Source organism: Acomys minous, assembly GCF_964271855.1.
Source record: "Acomys minous genome assembly, chromosome: 11".
Taxonomy (NCBI): domain Eukaryota; kingdom Metazoa; phylum Chordata; class Mammalia; order Rodentia; family Muridae; genus Acomys; species Acomys minous.
Genome location: NC_140492.1, coordinates 105,307,576 through 105,323,607, shown reverse-complemented (window position 1 = coordinate 105,323,607; position 16,032 = coordinate 105,307,576). Strand labels below are relative to the sequence as shown.

Sequence of the window (16,032 nt, the reverse complement as noted above, 5' to 3'; positions counted from 1 at the left end):
TTTCCTTGTATGTTGCTGTGACTTTCAGATGTTTATCTGTGGCCTAGGCATCTCTTCGGTCTTGTGGTGTCGCTCCAGCTCCTTTCCCTGGCCTGTGAGGTGTAGGCCTGCCCCGCATCTGACCCTAAACTCGGTGGACTGTCCATCACCTTGTGCTGAGTTCCTTTCCCTGTCCTGTGAGGTGCAGGCCTGCCCCGCATCTGATCCTAAACTCGGTGGACTGTCCATCACCTTGTGCTGAGTGCTCACTTAATTTTCTCAGATCACTGCAGTGTTCCCTTATTGCTGAAGTTGTGCTAACTAGTCTGGAAAGTTGGTGCCCAGTCTCTGTGAAATGAATACTTTGGCTGAGGATCTAGCACAGTGACTGAGTGTTTACTCGCCTAGCAAGTGCACAAGGATCTGCATTCAATTCTCAGCCCTGCAAAAACAAAGCAGTCTCAAAAAACAGTGGGAGAAGAGTCATGCTCTGAGAAATGTGATATGTAAGCTGAACATAGTGGCACATGCCTTTAACCTCAGCACCTGAGAGAGGCAGAGGCAGGTGAGTCTCTGTAAATTTGAGGCTGACCTGGCCTCCTTGTGAGTTCCAAGCCAGCCAGGCCCTGTAATACCTTGTCTCCAAAACCAAATTTTTATTGAAACAGGCTTTTTTTTTTTTCTTTCTTGAAAGATTACATAGAGCTAAAAATAGGAGAAGGTTGATTAGCACCTTTCAGTGTGGACTGGATTAGCTGAACCTGAAAACACAGACTGTGTGTGTGTGTGTGTGTGTGTGTGTGTGTGTGTGTGTGTGTGTGTGTGTGTGTGTGTTACAAGAAAGGAATCTGGTCTTGTGGGATTGGGGTACAGATAGCTGTACGGTTGCAGCTAGCTGTGTGGGAGACAGCTGTGAAGAGTGCTTTTGCTCCTATTATTTTGGTAACCTGCAGTATAGAAAATCCTCCTTTGATAATGTTTACTAGAATACCAAGATAGTCTTAAAGCAGCGCTGTGGTTTTCCACTTAAAATATAGGAGTTCATAGTTGAGCTAGTTGATGTAGCAAACAATTGCAGGGGCTACTTGAGCCTGCTGCCTGCTGTTCATTGTGTGCCACTGACTCACTTCTTTTTGCCTGCTCATATTTAAATAGAAGAATTTCTTTTCAAGAGTGGCAGATTGCAAAATCAGCAGTGAGAGTAAATTGTTTTGCAGTAATAAAACTGAGCTCAATTTAACACAATAAGGAATTAATTTCGTTTTCCCTCCTTCCTTCCCTCCCTCTGTTCCTTCTTTCTTTCCTTCCTTTCTCTATTCTCTTCCCTTCCTTTCCCCTTTCCCTTTCCCTTCCCTTTTCCCTTTTCCTTCCCTTCCTTTCGAGGTAATATTGTCTTGGCTAGCCTGAAACTGACAGAAATCCTCCTGTCTCAGTCTCCCAAATGCTGGAATTAAAGGCATGTATGCATCACTGTGCCCATGTCAGTGTGACATTTCATAAAAACCTGGATATTAAAACTTGATATTATTTTCAGTTAAAATAAAAATCTGAAGTGTCTGAAAGCAAGAAAAATTAAGGTAGAAATAGTAAGTCTAATGTAATTTTAACCGTATTAGTTTTCTACTCATGATTCACAAAGGCAAGTGCTATGGTAAACAATGTAATCTATACCCAAAGAAGAAAATACATACTATGTTTGAAAATGCTCATTTTTACAACCACTTTTTAAAAAGAAGCATTAGTGAATAATTAAAAGATTTGTCTTTCAGTGAAAAATGTTCATCTACTAAGTAACTTTGAGATTTTGAACAAGAAGATTCTTTAAAATTGTTTACTTAAAATTTCCTTGTAGGGGCTGGAGAGATGGTTCAGTGATTAAGAACACCGCCTGCTCTTCAAGAGGTCCTGAGTTCAATTCCCAGTAACCACATGGTGGCTCACAACCATCTATAATGTGATCTGATGCCCTCTTCTGCAGATAAAGCACTCATATACAATAAATAAATAAATTTAAAAAATTTTCCTTGTAGTTGGCCCAAAGAAATGGCTCAGTGGTTAAGAACACTTGTTCTTGCAAAGGACTTGGGTTCAGTTTCCAGCACCCACATCATAGCTCACAACCATCCACAAATCCAGTTCCTGAGGACTCAGTGTTAAAAGTAGAACCAGAAAAAAGAAAGAATAAAAAGAAAAAATGTAAACAAAAAAGAATAATATATTAAGATCTCTGTCATTAATATCTATATCTTTTTTTAAATTTTCTTTTATATGAACACACTGTCTGCATGTACACCTGATTTCAGAAGAGGGCATCAGAACCTATTTGTGAGCCACCATGTGGTTGCTGGGAATTGAACTCAGGACTTCTGGAAGAGCAGACAGTTTTCTTTACCACAGAGCCATTTCTCCAGCCCCACAACTATATGCCTTTTTAAATTTTAAGATACTATCTCTTTGTGTTGCCCAGGCTTGGAATTCAAGATTCTGCAGTGTTAGCCTTGTAGTTACCTGGGATTATGGGTGCGCTCAACTTTGCGCACGGTTACTAATGTATATATTCTTTTGGTATTTTCTTGAGACACGGTTTTGTGTAGTCTAGGCTGGCCTTGAGCAATTGATCCTCCAGCCTTTGCTTCTCTAGTATTACAGATGTGTGTCACCCTACTCATCCTGATAGCTGTTACTTTTGTTTGTTTGTTTGTTGTTTTTGAGACCGGATCTCTCTGTAGCTCTGGCTGCCTTGGAGCTCACTCTGTAGACCAGAATGGCCTGGGACTCACAGAGCTTTGCCTTCTTCCTCCCAAGTGCTGGGATTGAAGGTGTGCACCTCCACACCTGGGAAATATTGTGTTGCATTTTTATTATTGTGTATGTGTGCATTGTGTGTATGGACATAAATGTGTCACCATGTATTTAGAGATCAGACGACAGCACTGCGGAGTTGATTTTTCCTTTTTTCACTTTATGTGAGTTCTGGGGATTTTACAAACCCTTTTTTTTCTCTCTCTTTTCCTCTCCCCCCCCCCCCCCCTTTTTTTTTTTTGAGACAGGGTCTCGCGTACCCAGGCCTCCTTCAGACTTACTGTGTAACTGAGACTGGACTTGAACTCCTGATCCTCCTCCTTCCGCCTCCTCAGTTAACCATTCTTTTGGTTGCCTGAGTTACTAGACTTTGTTACACATGTTCTTAGAGTTATGTTTTAATTATAAAGGATTTTGTAGAACAAGCAAAAATTTGTCTTAATGACTTTGAGTCTACCATGAAGAAATGTTCCTTTATCCGAATCTTTTGACTAGGGTACGTTATTTAGAGTTGCTTTTGGTAGATGGCATTCTTTGGTGAGTGAATGGAGAGGCTCTTACAGTTAGTGTAATTTGCACTCTGTGAGTACATGCTAGATTTTGGGAAAGTACCATTCTTTAGTTAGGATTTCTTAATGTGTCTTAGTTTCTATTGCTGTGAAGAGACACTGACCAGGACAACGCATATAAAGGAAACCATGTAATTGGGCCTGGCTTCCAGGTTCAGAGGTCAGGAAGCATAGCAGTGTCTCGTCAGACATGGTGCTTGATAAAGAGCCCAGAGTTTGAGCCGGGTGTGGTGGCCCACGCCTTTAATCCCAGCACTCTGGAGGCAGAGGCAGGTGGATCGCTGTGAATTAGAGGCCAGCTTGGTCTTCAAAGCAAGTCCAGGACAGCCAAGGCTACACAGAAAAACCCTGTCTCGAAAAACCAAAACCAGACCAAAACAAAACACAAAGAGCAGAGAGTTCTACATCTGGGTTGGCAGGCGCCTGGCTTGAACATTTGCAACCTCAAAGCCCCCCCTCCCCCCCCCTCCCCCAGCCCCTGGACACACTTCCTCCAATACTGTCACACCTCCTAATGGTTCCACTCCCTGGTGACTAGGCATTTAAATCTATGAGCCTAGGGGAGCCATTTTTTTAAAAAAATCATATCATGATACTAGAAGTAATCCCTAAAAATTTTAATTGTAAAGATCATCTTGTTCTTTTGCTGCCATTCTTATAAAATACTTAACAGACATCTGACATGATTTTAAAATGTGCCGGTCATTCAGGGTGGCTGAGTTGTCCTTGTATTTGCCTTCCTGAGAGAACGCCAGTTTCTATTGTTTAGCTCTCTTTTCAAGCTTAGTCTTGTATTACCTTGTTTATTAATGACAGGGTCCCGGTGTGTAGCTCAGCCTGGCCTCAACTGTGAAATTTCTTTTTCCTTAGTCTTAGGAATACTGAAGTTGCAAGTGTGTACCAATACACCTAGTTCAATCTTGTTTTAAATTGGGCTTTGTTTGTTTGTTTGTTTTTGGGGGGGTGTCATCTCAATGTGTACTACAGGCTGGCCTGTGATTCTCCTGCCTCAGACTCCCGGGGACTGATGTTACACATGAATGCCACGATACCAGGCTGGGCTTCTCATTTTACTTTGAGCAACTAAAGAATGCTAATCACCAGTGCTCCTTTCATTTTTCAGTGGGTTTGGCATATGGTAGTAATGGAGAGTGTGGCTTTTTGAACTTAATTCCAAATTACATTTGTACATTACTTTTTTTAAAGGCTATTTTGAGCTGCCTTATCTCCTGGCAGTCCTCTTGCCTCAGCTTCCCAAATGCTGGGGTTATAGCCATGTGTCACTATAGTGTCTTTACATTACGTACACGGAGAATTGAAGGTAGCAGTAGTTTGTGCTGCAAAGCCTCACACTAAGAGCCAGCAGCATACTGTAATCTGAGCACAGGCGTCCTGGTGTATGCTTCTGCCCCTCTCCTTCCTTTCTGTGCCAAGGGTAGGCACCATTTCCCAAGCACAACGGGCAGTAGGCAAGTGCTGTATAAATGTACCATTCGCCAGCCCATCGGTCAGTTTTTAAACACTGATACAGGCTAGGAATGTAGTCTGAACGGCAATGTGACTTGTATATTTCTAGCTTTAAATACTTTAGCACCATGCATAAAAATAGAGGAGGAACACCGAAAGTCTAACTAACTTTATGTATAGTTTAGCATATCAGTATGTGTGACACACCGAGTAATGGCCCACGAGTGACTGTTTTTAAAAATGAGCTTTTAACCCATTAGTGAATGCAAAGGAAAAGCAAAACCTTAACATAAAATTGCACATATAGGTATCATTGGGATGAATGTTGATTTAAGAGACTAATTCTGTAGGTATGTTCTGGGTGTTTAAAGCAATAGCCAGTGCACATTATAATGTTTACTGTGTATTGTAGCTAAGACTCTTTGAAGCATCACCATACCTTTTTACTTCCCTCATATCTTACCGAAGATGTGTTTTTCATTATAAGACCACAATGTATTGCTTTGTAGTTGTAATTTATTATTGAGATATGTAACATGTACACATATGGTGCTTTTTCTTACAGTTAGCTTCTGGAATTTATAATTTTGCCTGCTCTCTGTGGAATCATCATACAGACACATTCCTGCAGCAGGTTTCTTCTGGCAGTGAAGCTGCAGTTCTGAGTTCACTAGAGCGAACACTACTGTCGTTAAAAGGTACTGTTAAACTTGACCTGCTCATCTTGAAGTGCCGTGCTGCACCACAGTTGCCAAGTAGTTGCTCTAGACAGGTTTTGTTTCTCTGTTGCACTTTAGAAAATGGGTTGATTTCTCTGTCAGACAAGAGCTACAGAGCTTTCCTTCTGTTGTAAGAAACTTGTCAAAATGCCACGTCATTTCAGGTGGGTGAGCTGTGAGTTGCTGTGGGTTCAGGCCCCTGAGCACGCTTCTCAGATGCCTCTGCTGTCCCTTGCGTCCCTCATTCGGGGCCTACTCCTATCGTTGTCCTGTTACAGTTCCAGTCCTACATGCTTGGTTGAATGGTGTCTTTCAAGTCTTTTTTCTTTACAATTGATCTTTCATGTTTGTGCCTCAGGCTTGCCTGGGATTTGGGAGATGGCACTAGGGCTGCTCTTCCGGCCTATGCTTTCCTATGATGTGCTTGTGAGCTTTCTTGTAGCATCGTTTCCCTTATGCCTTTCCTGAACCAAGTTCCTTATCTTACTGAGAAAAGCCTGCTGTTCTTTCGCCTTCTCACCCACACATTTGTCTGGTTATCACCACTCCCTCCCAGGCCTCTTCCTGAAACCACTTCTGCTGCCTAAGACTGTGGTTCTTGTTTTGAAAAACGAAACAAAGTCATAGAACTTGTTTTTCTCTTTCTGAACCCCCAGTTTGCATTCATCCCAGTTTTATTTACAAGCTCTTTAATCATGCCCAGCCTTATACCTTGAACTCTTACTGTGCACTCTTGGCCCACTCATAGAGCATCACTTACACCAATTGACTAGGCTGTGTATGCTCAATCCCCAGACGTGAGCCCATCCTGGTGAGGTTTGTGAACAGAAGTATGAATGATTTTAAAGGGCTGCCCACATTTTAAGAAGTTGGGTTATAGATAGTCACATTCTGAGCTTAATGTTTTGCTTTGTTTTTTAAACTCAGGTAGACCAGGAGCTCAGTGTACAGGTGGCCCAGGCTGGCCTTGAAATCAGAGATCTGACCTCCTGCTTCCTGAGTTCCCAGATTAAAGATATACACTACCACATCCAGCCTAAATTTAATTTTAATATATGGTCTTTGGACTTATGAACATCATCTAATAATTCTATAGTAATATAGATAGCAATGCTTATTTAATAAAGTGACTTGAAATTTTGTTTTGGACTGGGATGAGGCCCAGTATGAGTGTGTTGCTTGGGATTCAAGAGGCCCTGGGTTCCACCCTCTTCTTCCATGTTGTTCCATGTTATCATAACTATGAAGTCAGATGTCAGTAGCCACATCTTCTTTTTCTTTTTTTTTTTAAATATATTTTATTAATTTATTCACATTACATCTCAATTGTTATCCCATCCCTTCTATCCTCCCATTCCTCCCAGTAGCCACATTGTGATGAGGAAATTGGATATAGAAAAATTGCCCTAAGTAATACAGTTATAGGTACTGGAGAAAGAATTTAAACCTAGCTCTGACTCGAAATCCATTGCTGTAATTGTCTCTGCGCAAGGTTTCTAGTTCCCATAATTGGGAACTTAAAATTGAGCATTCTAGTCTATTCCAGATGTGGAAAGAGTTTAGTTTTCCATTGGTTTTAGGAAACACACTAAGTTTCGTATAGCCTAAAGTTGAAATTTTTAGTTGTATCTTAAATTTCTAAGAATGAATTACCTGCAATTTTGAACTAAGTTATGTCTATTATAGCTATATGTGAGAACAAACATTGCGTATTTTGTTCAGAAGAGCTAGGCTGTGTACTTACCCAAAGAACCAGGGGCTACTTGTCTTAATCTACTAAGTGAGATGACAAATATCTTTGAGCTTGGTTATGTTTTGTTATTCAGATTTATAATAATTATGATTGTAATAGAATAAAGTATGAAGAACTGCTGTTCAGATCAAACTTTCCTTGCTTTTTCAGTGCTGCGTAAGTTAACGGTGAATGGATTTGTGGAACCGCATAAGAACATGGAGGTGATGGTAAGAAGCAGGAAGGACCATGACAAGCGACCCTTGGAAAGTGTTAGGTGTTTTCTGACTGTCTTACGGCAGAGTCTTAATCTGGCACCGACTGGGAACAGCCTGTAGTCAGGCGGCCATCTGGCGGGGCTGTGGTTCTTGCCATCCTCTGAGTGTTATATCTGTCTGCTTTCACATATCACAGTCGCTGCTACGTAAAGGCGGGGAGTGGCTAGGATATTTTTCAATGTCAATTACATTGGCGTTGTTAATTTCAATTTAAGGTGAAATGAGCTGTGAATTTGAGTGCTTTTATAATATTTATTGGTACATTCTAACAGTCAGTTAAGCCTTTGATATTTAAAAATCTAACATTTCTGTCTTCCTATCAGTGATACTTGATCTTTATCAGAAGTTTGATGAGTAAAAACAGCTTTAGATATAGTTAAAAGGTACTTGCCCTTTACATTTATAGGCCCTGTGTTAGACGCCTGGCACTGTAATATGAAAACCCCTGTGTTAGTTACTGTTCTGTTGCTGTGATCAAACACCTTGTCCAAAGCAACATATTAAAGAAAATGCTTAATTTGACTTATGGTGTCTTGGAAGGTTAGAGTCCATGATGAAGCAAGGCATGTTGACAGTAGCAGCTTAGAGTTCACATCTGGATCTGCAGGGAGCAGAGAAGGACACTGGGAATGCGACAGGTCCTTTGGTCCCCAGTGACACTCCTCTTCCAACAAGAGCACCCTGCCTAATCTTTCACTAACAGTTCCACTGAGTACCAAGCATTTAAATATATTTGCCATGAGGACCATTCTCAAACTGTCACAACCCAAAACTGTGTGTGTAAACGGCCTTTTATAAGCCCATAGAGGTTGTTGTCTCAGTTACTGTGTATTGCTGTGCAGAGACACCATGGTCAAGGCCGCTTATCCAGAAGACATTGAACTGGGGCTTGTTACAGTATCAGAGGGCAGGTCTGTGATCTCTGCAGCAGGAAGCATGGAGGCAGCCAGGCAGGCACAGTGTCAGAGCAGCAGTAGCTGAGAGCTTAGGGCCTGACTGACAGGCAGCAGTTGAGAGAGAGGTGCCTGGGCCTGGCATGGACTTTTGAATCCTTCAGAGCTCACACCCGATGACACTCCTCCAAGGCCAGACCTTCTGATCTTTCCCAAACATTTCTGACAACTGAACCAGTGGGACTGTTGGGGCCATTTTTATTCAGACCCCGAAGTTGTAGTATATATTTGCTGTTGATATGTAGTCATCTATTTTTTTCTTCTGTGCAAAATTATATAGCTATGTGATTTCTACTTAAATATAAATTGTTTTTTTATGATGAGCTTAGCTCATTTGACATGTTCTGTGGGGATTTTGTTGTGGTGGCTGCACAGAGTTGAGGGAAGCAGTGCTAAGCTTAATTGGGCCTTAGGGTCTCATAAAGCATATTGAAGAGGTTACCTGTTATATTCTTGGTGAAGATTTGCCTATGATAATGACTTGTTGTTGAGCGTGATGCACACCTGTAATATCAATTTCTTGGTATGTTCTGATGGAAGACTGCAAATTTGAGGTCAGATTGGATAACTTGGTCAGACCATGTCTCAAAACAGAAAGGGGCAGGGACGTAGCTTGGTGATGTCGCGCCTGCCTGGCATTCATAGCTAAGCCTTGAGTTCTCTTCACCGCCACTCCTCTTCAGTGTCTGGCGTGGCGGGCTTCTAGGCATGGGGGCCGCAGCTAGCTCGCTCAGGTACTTTGTAAAAACTGCCCTAGATGCTTTAGCATCCTTGACAGAAAGCATAAAGGTATGTTGATAACAGAATATAGAGACATTTAAAAATATATTCTTTCTTAGGGTTTTTTACATGGAATATTTGAACGTCTAAAACAGTTTCTGGAGTGCAGTAAGTACTTCCTTTGCAGTTTGACTGTAAAACTTCATTCATTACCATTTATCCATTATTCATTGGTAGCTCCGATTAATGAGGACTAATGTAGATTAGTGACTTACTTCTAATTTATCAGCAGCTTCTACTGTGTACATACAAGTCTGGACACAGTGATTTGTCTGTTTCCCATTGGCCAGTCTGAGTTACGGCTCAGTAGGTGGACAGATCTGTATGTGGCTAGAATTAGTGTCTTAGGGTTTGGTAACTAGATCAGAGGCTAGATCAGAAGCTTAGTTTTGCCTCCATGTACTGTCCTAACCTGAACGGGGGAACCCTTTTCTAAAACTCTGTGTTGTCTGTTCAGTCCTTCCTTTATCTAATACTGCTACCCTAGGCATGGCTATTTGGCAATTTTTTTTTAAAGAAATCGTTAAGTGAATACTATGTGCCAAATGCTGTTTAGATTCCTATAGATTGTCTCTTTTAGTATGGTTTATATATCACTATGATATTGATGTCCTTAAATTATACTTTATGTAATTTTTTTGTAATCTTATGCCCCACAAAGAAAATATATGTGTGTTGTACTTTTATTGGTGACGTTTTCTTGTCCCTTCCTTATATGTGATTGTGAATACCTTTGTTCAGGATGCACTTTTGTGTGTGTATGTATATATGTGTATGTGCAAGTGTGCATGTGCATATACAATGAGTGTATTAAGACACTTGCTATCTGAATCTTAGTCTCATTTGTAGAGATTGTTGATTACTTTATTCCGGTTATTTTTAATTTAGAAAATACTTAATTGAACCCATTGCCAGGCATTTTCTTGTATCATGTAGCTAATTTTTAAGAACAGGTAACTTTGCTCTGGTATCACCAAGAGGCTAGTAGAAGTTAGTTGAAAGAGAAATATTTCAAGGCAGAGTGATGAGAGAACAAAGGAATTGACAGACTGAAAGACATTTTTATGAATGTACAAAATTAAGTAGAGGAGTTTTTAGAATAAACTTGTAAAGTATGTCAAAATTATAATGAATGCTTTATTCTGTGGGTGCTTGTTTTGAAAGATGCTTCAAATATAGCTGATTTAGCTTTTTAAAATTTGATTTATAATTTGTTGCTAAAATTGTTATCACTTTATTTAAAAATGTATTCACTTTATATTTTAGGTTTAGTTTTGTTCATTGTAACTTTGATGATTACTCTGTTTTACTAGGAACAAATCCTATTACTGATGTTTCAATCATTAATTTCTTATGAAAAATGCCTGATTTTGTTAAAGTTTTGATCTTTTTGTGTGAATTTACAGACTTTTAAAGACTTGATTGTATTCTTAATAGGCAGAAGTCTAGGTACAGACAATGTGTGTCGAGACAGACTGGAAAAGACCATCATTCTTTTTACGAAAGTGGTAAGTGGTTTTCATTTTTTCTGGCACATATGTTTTTTCACAATTAGAAAGGAAATGTATTTGTTTGTTTGTTTGGTTGGTTTTTCAAGACAGGGTTTCTCGTGTAACATCTCTGCCTGTCCTGGAACTTGCTCTCTAGTCCGGACTGGCCTTGAACTCACGGAGATCCACCTGCCTCTGCCTCCCAAGTGCTGGGATTAAAGGCATGTACCAACACTCCCTGGCTAGGGAAATGTATTTGTAATAGTTTTTGCTTTAATGAAAGGAAACTTAGGTTTTGAGTCTTCATTAGAAAGCTGAAAATCACCCTTGTATCTTTAAACTTTAAGAATATGTATAGTAATTAAATTACATGTTGAATGTCATAAGTCATCTTGCTGTAAAAAATCAAGTATAGCTTGTTATCTGGTGATTGACGGCTTTCCTAGTATGCACTAAGCCTTTGGTTATGTTATCAGCACGGGGAAAAGAATATGAACCATATTTAATATGAGAAAAGTTTATTTTTCTAAAGTTTATTATTCTTATATTTACTAGAGAAAGCAGAAAAAAAAGAGGAAAAAAGCAGTTCAGCCAGAAGTAATCAGATGCAGCTGTAATGTGACAGTATTCTCAGAATGAATAAGATTAGCATCACAACTGCCACTTCTTTTGAATGGAGTTTACAGTTGTACTGTACTAGGCGATGCATATAAATGGCTGGTAAAGTTAAGCTTTATAGTATATTATATGAAAATTGGGATTTGGAGAACTAGAAAAAATAAAAAGACTTGTATGGTATCACTTAGGAATGCCTGATAGGAGACTTTGCATACATAAAATAGGAACTTGTAGGTGGTTGGAATATCTGTTTTTCTTTTTACTGATGCTTTAGTATTCGGGTTAGATTTGAATGTCAGCTGTCTTCATGTCTAACATTCTAGGTAGCATCAGCCATAAATGAAATCAATTTAACCCTTAAGAATCCAATATAAACCTGACTTATTATATTTATTTACTTAGTTATATAGTTTGAGACAGGGTCTTTGTGTAGCTCCGGCAATCCTAGAACCCACTATGTCGAAGGCCTGGCTGGCCTCAAAATCACAGAGGCTGGCCTCAAACTCAGAGATCTGCTTGCCTCTGCTTCCCAAGTGCTGGGATTAAACAGATGCCCAAGCTTGACTTAGAATATTTTTTTTAATGTTTTATTTAATTTTAATTTATCTGTGTTGGTGTGAGGGTGTCAGATCTTGGAGTTACAGACAGTTGTGAGCTGCCACGTGGGTGCTGGGAATTGAACCCGGGTCCTTTGGAAGAGCAGGCAGTGCTCTTAACCACTGAGCCATCTCTCCAGCCCCTTGACTTAGATTCTTAACATAAGCCGACTGAGAGGACGATGGAGTGCAGTCATAGGGGCAGTGCATGTCACCGACACCTGCCTGCTTCTCTGCTAGCATACAGCCAGCTGCTGAGGGAGATTCCAGGAGATGCTGAAAGAGGAGTGATATGATGTCATACTTTGTAATTCCTAAGGACAACAGGGCCAGGCAGTGGTCGTCACTGACTGACTGCAGTGAGGAGAGAAAGGCTGCTGAAGAGCTGTGGGTGCTCACTCATCAGCCGGCCCTGCACACAGAGCCAGCATTATGTACTCAGTCAGTCTTAGAAGCCACATTGATTCCTAGCCGGTTTCTTAAAAGTTCTCTTAGCTCTGTAACTTACTCCACTTTTTAGAACATGTTGACAACAATAACTTAACTTAGGAAATTTATGCTAATAAGTTCCAAACTTACTAAAACTTTAAAAATTGCAACAGTTCAAACACTGGCCCAAATAGAACTGAATAGCTGAGTCCTCAGAGTCCCCATGAGAGTCACCTTCAGCAACTGTCAATACGTAGTCATAGTCAATCCTTTTTTTTTTTTTTTTTTTTTTGGAGGAAGGGTCTCACTATGTACTCTTTGCTGGCCTGGAACTTGCCATTGTCCCGGCTGGCCTTGAACTCTGCCCAGTGCCTCTACTGAGATTAAAGGTGTTCTTCTGTCTGTCCTCTTTCATGCTCTTCTTCTCCTTACTTCTGTTGATTATCTTAAAGCAAATCCTAGATAAGATTCCCATAATATCAGGTAGGCAGCCTCTCCTCCACCCATTCCTCCTTGCCTCCAGGACAATGGGGTTTCATGTGGTCCTGTGTGGTTTTGAAGTTGCTATTTAGCTAAGGAGAATCACGAATCTCTGACCTTCTTGCCTCTGCTTCCCAGGTGCCAGGCCTACAGGTGTGCACCACCACCCTGGGGACCTTTTTTGCCCCTTGCTACTTGTTGAAATAACAATTACTTTCATGTAGCTTCTTTTTTTTAAAATCCATTTATTTATTTGATGTGGGGGCTGACAGGTACCAGCATGCCATGGGTCATGAGGAGGTCAGTAGATGACTAAGAAGTTGGTTCCCTTTTGATACTGTGTTGATTTTGTGTAGACTGAACTCAGGTTTGGTAGCGAGCACTTTGACCTGCTTTGCTTTTGCCAGCCCCTCCTCTAGCATCGACACTTGTATCCCCACGTGTCATTTATTTAACATGTTTTTCCCTCTTTGCATTCCTCTTCTGCGTATCTCCTACACATCTGTAGTTAGATATACACTTGGTCGTATTCAGGTCACTTGCAGCAGGAGAGGCTATGGTGAGACTCCTTCCTTGAGGGTGCCTGTGTCTGATATCAGGAAGGCAGCATCTGGCTGTCTGTGTGCATGGTTGGATTGGTGAGTAACGCTTACAGCTCTGGGGCAGCCTTCCTACTCTCCCTGTGAACAGCTGCTGGTGACCCTTGTCTGGACACTATTTCCCAGAACTTACACAGTGAGAGCATCCTAATTCTGTCACCTCATTCCTTAGCTGTAATGCTTCTGTAAAGAGGATACTTCTCTTAGCACATATTTGTTATATCAAAATATGGTTCATAGGAAAGGCAGTCTTAATTTTTAATGATTTCCTTTTATTGTTCTTTTAAAAAGCCTGCATTATATACTTAATGATATATATTTACTTATAGTTGCCAAGTTAACTATGATGGGATCTTTTTGGCCCCTGCATTAGAAATACTAGAAAATTATAGGCTGAACAGATTGCTCAGCAGTTAAGAAGACACTGACTGCTCCTCTCGAGAACCTGGGCTCAGTTCCCAGCACGACATAGCAGCTCACAATTATCTGCGCCTACAGTTCCAGGGGATCCATCTCACCATGTATACATGTTGTGCACATATCTGTGCAGGCAGACAAAATACCCATACACAGAAAATAAAAATTTAAAAATCTTTAAAAAAGAAATGCTAGAATATTCTTTTATGAGGTATAGTTTGGGGAAAATCTGTGATTTATGATATATTCCAAGAAGGTTATATTGTATGTGAAACTGGTTATGCATGGAGTTCCACTGAAGGTTTACAACTAGCTAAACATTTATTAGTAAGTTTATAGTTGGAGTAATATATCCTGTAAAGATTTTGTATAAAATACCTTTCAAACTTTTTTCTTTATAGCTCTTGGACTTCTTGGATCAGCACCCCATTTCATTCACTCCTCTAATTCAGAGGTCACTGGAATTTTCTGTAAGCTATGTTTTTACTGAAGTTGGTGAAGGCGTTACATTTGAGCGATTCATTGTCCAGTGTATGAATCTTATTAAGATGATTGTCAAAAATTATGCTTATAAGCCATCCAAAAATTTTGAAGGTAATATTCCGCTATCTTTTAAATTTTAAAAACAAGTGTGATGTAATTACTATTTTGATACAATTTTCTTGAAATTTATTTTAGTTTGAAAAACAAACTTGCTGGTATGTGGAATGAGAAAAGGTTTACAATTTAGTTTGTGAATATTGGCTTTTAAAAAGCTAAGTCGTGGGGTTGTAGAGACCTCTGACTGCTCTTGCAGAGGTCCTGAGTTCAGTTCCCAACAACCACATAGTCTCAAAACCATCTGTAATGGAATCTGATTCCCTCTTCTGGTGTGCATGAGAACAGAGCGTTCTAACAATTGAGATGTAATATGACTAAATTAATAAAATATATTAAAAAAGAAAACAAGAGCGTTCATATACATCAAATCAATCAATCAATCAATCTTAAAAGCTGAGTCATTTATGTTTACTGAGCTGTCTTGTAGTACAGTAGATGATTTGAAACTTACACACTTTAAGAATTATATCCCACAGTAGCTACTACAGGTCTGTACTTGAGATTTAAAGAATAAAAGTTTCTCTGACTTTTTATAAGGGGGAGTTGCTGCACTGTATGCTGTGTTATTTGGAATGCTTTTATATGTGGGTGTCAGGACCAATAAGGAAGTCTTGTAATGAGGAGGAAGGATAGGGGAGGGACAGCAGTCATGTGTAAGCTGGCGTGGTTAAGATGCGCTGATCCGATACATTGCAAACAAGGGGAAGAACACCTTTAAAATGTGTTCCAAATAAATGCGGAGCGTCAGACCCATGGATATCTTTCTTCTGAAAATGTACTTTTCATTTCAGCTGTATGATGCAGCTTAGAGAGAATGGCTGTACTCGTAACTGGGACATTTTATTTTTCTAGACAGCAGCCCTGAAACACTTGAAGCTCATAAAATTAAGATGGCATTCTTCACGTATCCCACACTGACAGAGATATGTCGACGATTAGTCTCCCATTACTTTTTATTAACTGAAGAAGAACTGGCCATGTGGGAGGAAGATCCAGAAGGCTTTAGTAAGAATTAGCTTTTCAGTTTTCACATGCCTCGTCTCTCGTTCATAAACAAATATGTGTTGGAGTGATAGGGACAAAACACTGTAGTTTTAATATAGCATTTTTGACCTAATCTTGACTTATTTTTTCTTCTTTCTCCTGCTTCTTCCCCACCTCTTCCTCCTCCTCTTCTTCTTCCTCTTTCCTGTCTCTTTCTCTCTGTCTCTCTTTTTGAGACAGGGTGTCACTGTGTAGCTCTGGCTGTTCACCTGCCCCAGTTCCCAAGTGCATGCATCACTAGCCCCAGCTGTGATTTGACTTTTAAAATTCAGTTTGGAGCTTCAGTGCTGGAGTTGATTGGTGTGTGCTGCTATACACTTGGCTTTCCCTCTTTCACCCGTCTGAACAAGTAGCTTATCTTCTACTTCTCAATTTGTTCAGAGACCTTTAAAATTTTTAGCTATGCTTACCTGGGTATGGTAACACATGCCTTTAGTCCCACCATTTGGGAGGCAGAGGCAGTTGGATCTCTGCTTTTGA

The 16,032-nt window shown here is 40.1% G+C and overlaps 1 protein-coding gene across 5 annotated transcripts in view; it reads left to right on the top strand.

Annotated features, from left to right (window-relative positions):
- IPO11 (importin 11) overlaps positions 1 to 16,032 on the top strand; it is a 165,747-nt gene that overhangs the window by 35,313 nt on the left and 114,402 nt on the right. For all 5 annotated transcript variants that reach the window (XM_084801016.1, XM_084801019.1, XM_084801015.1 and 2 more), the window contains exons 6-11: positions 5,383 to 5,515; positions 7,440 to 7,498; positions 9,339 to 9,387; positions 10,717 to 10,787; positions 14,310 to 14,502; positions 15,361 to 15,513. In XM_084801016.1, coding sequence (XP_084657142.1) covers positions 5,383 to 5,515; positions 7,440 to 7,498; positions 9,339 to 9,387; positions 10,717 to 10,787; positions 14,310 to 14,502; positions 15,361 to 15,513 — 658 coding nt within the window. The remainder of the gene's footprint in view (positions 1 to 5,382; positions 5,516 to 7,439; positions 7,499 to 9,338; positions 9,388 to 10,716; positions 10,788 to 14,309; positions 14,503 to 15,360; positions 15,514 to 16,032) is intronic.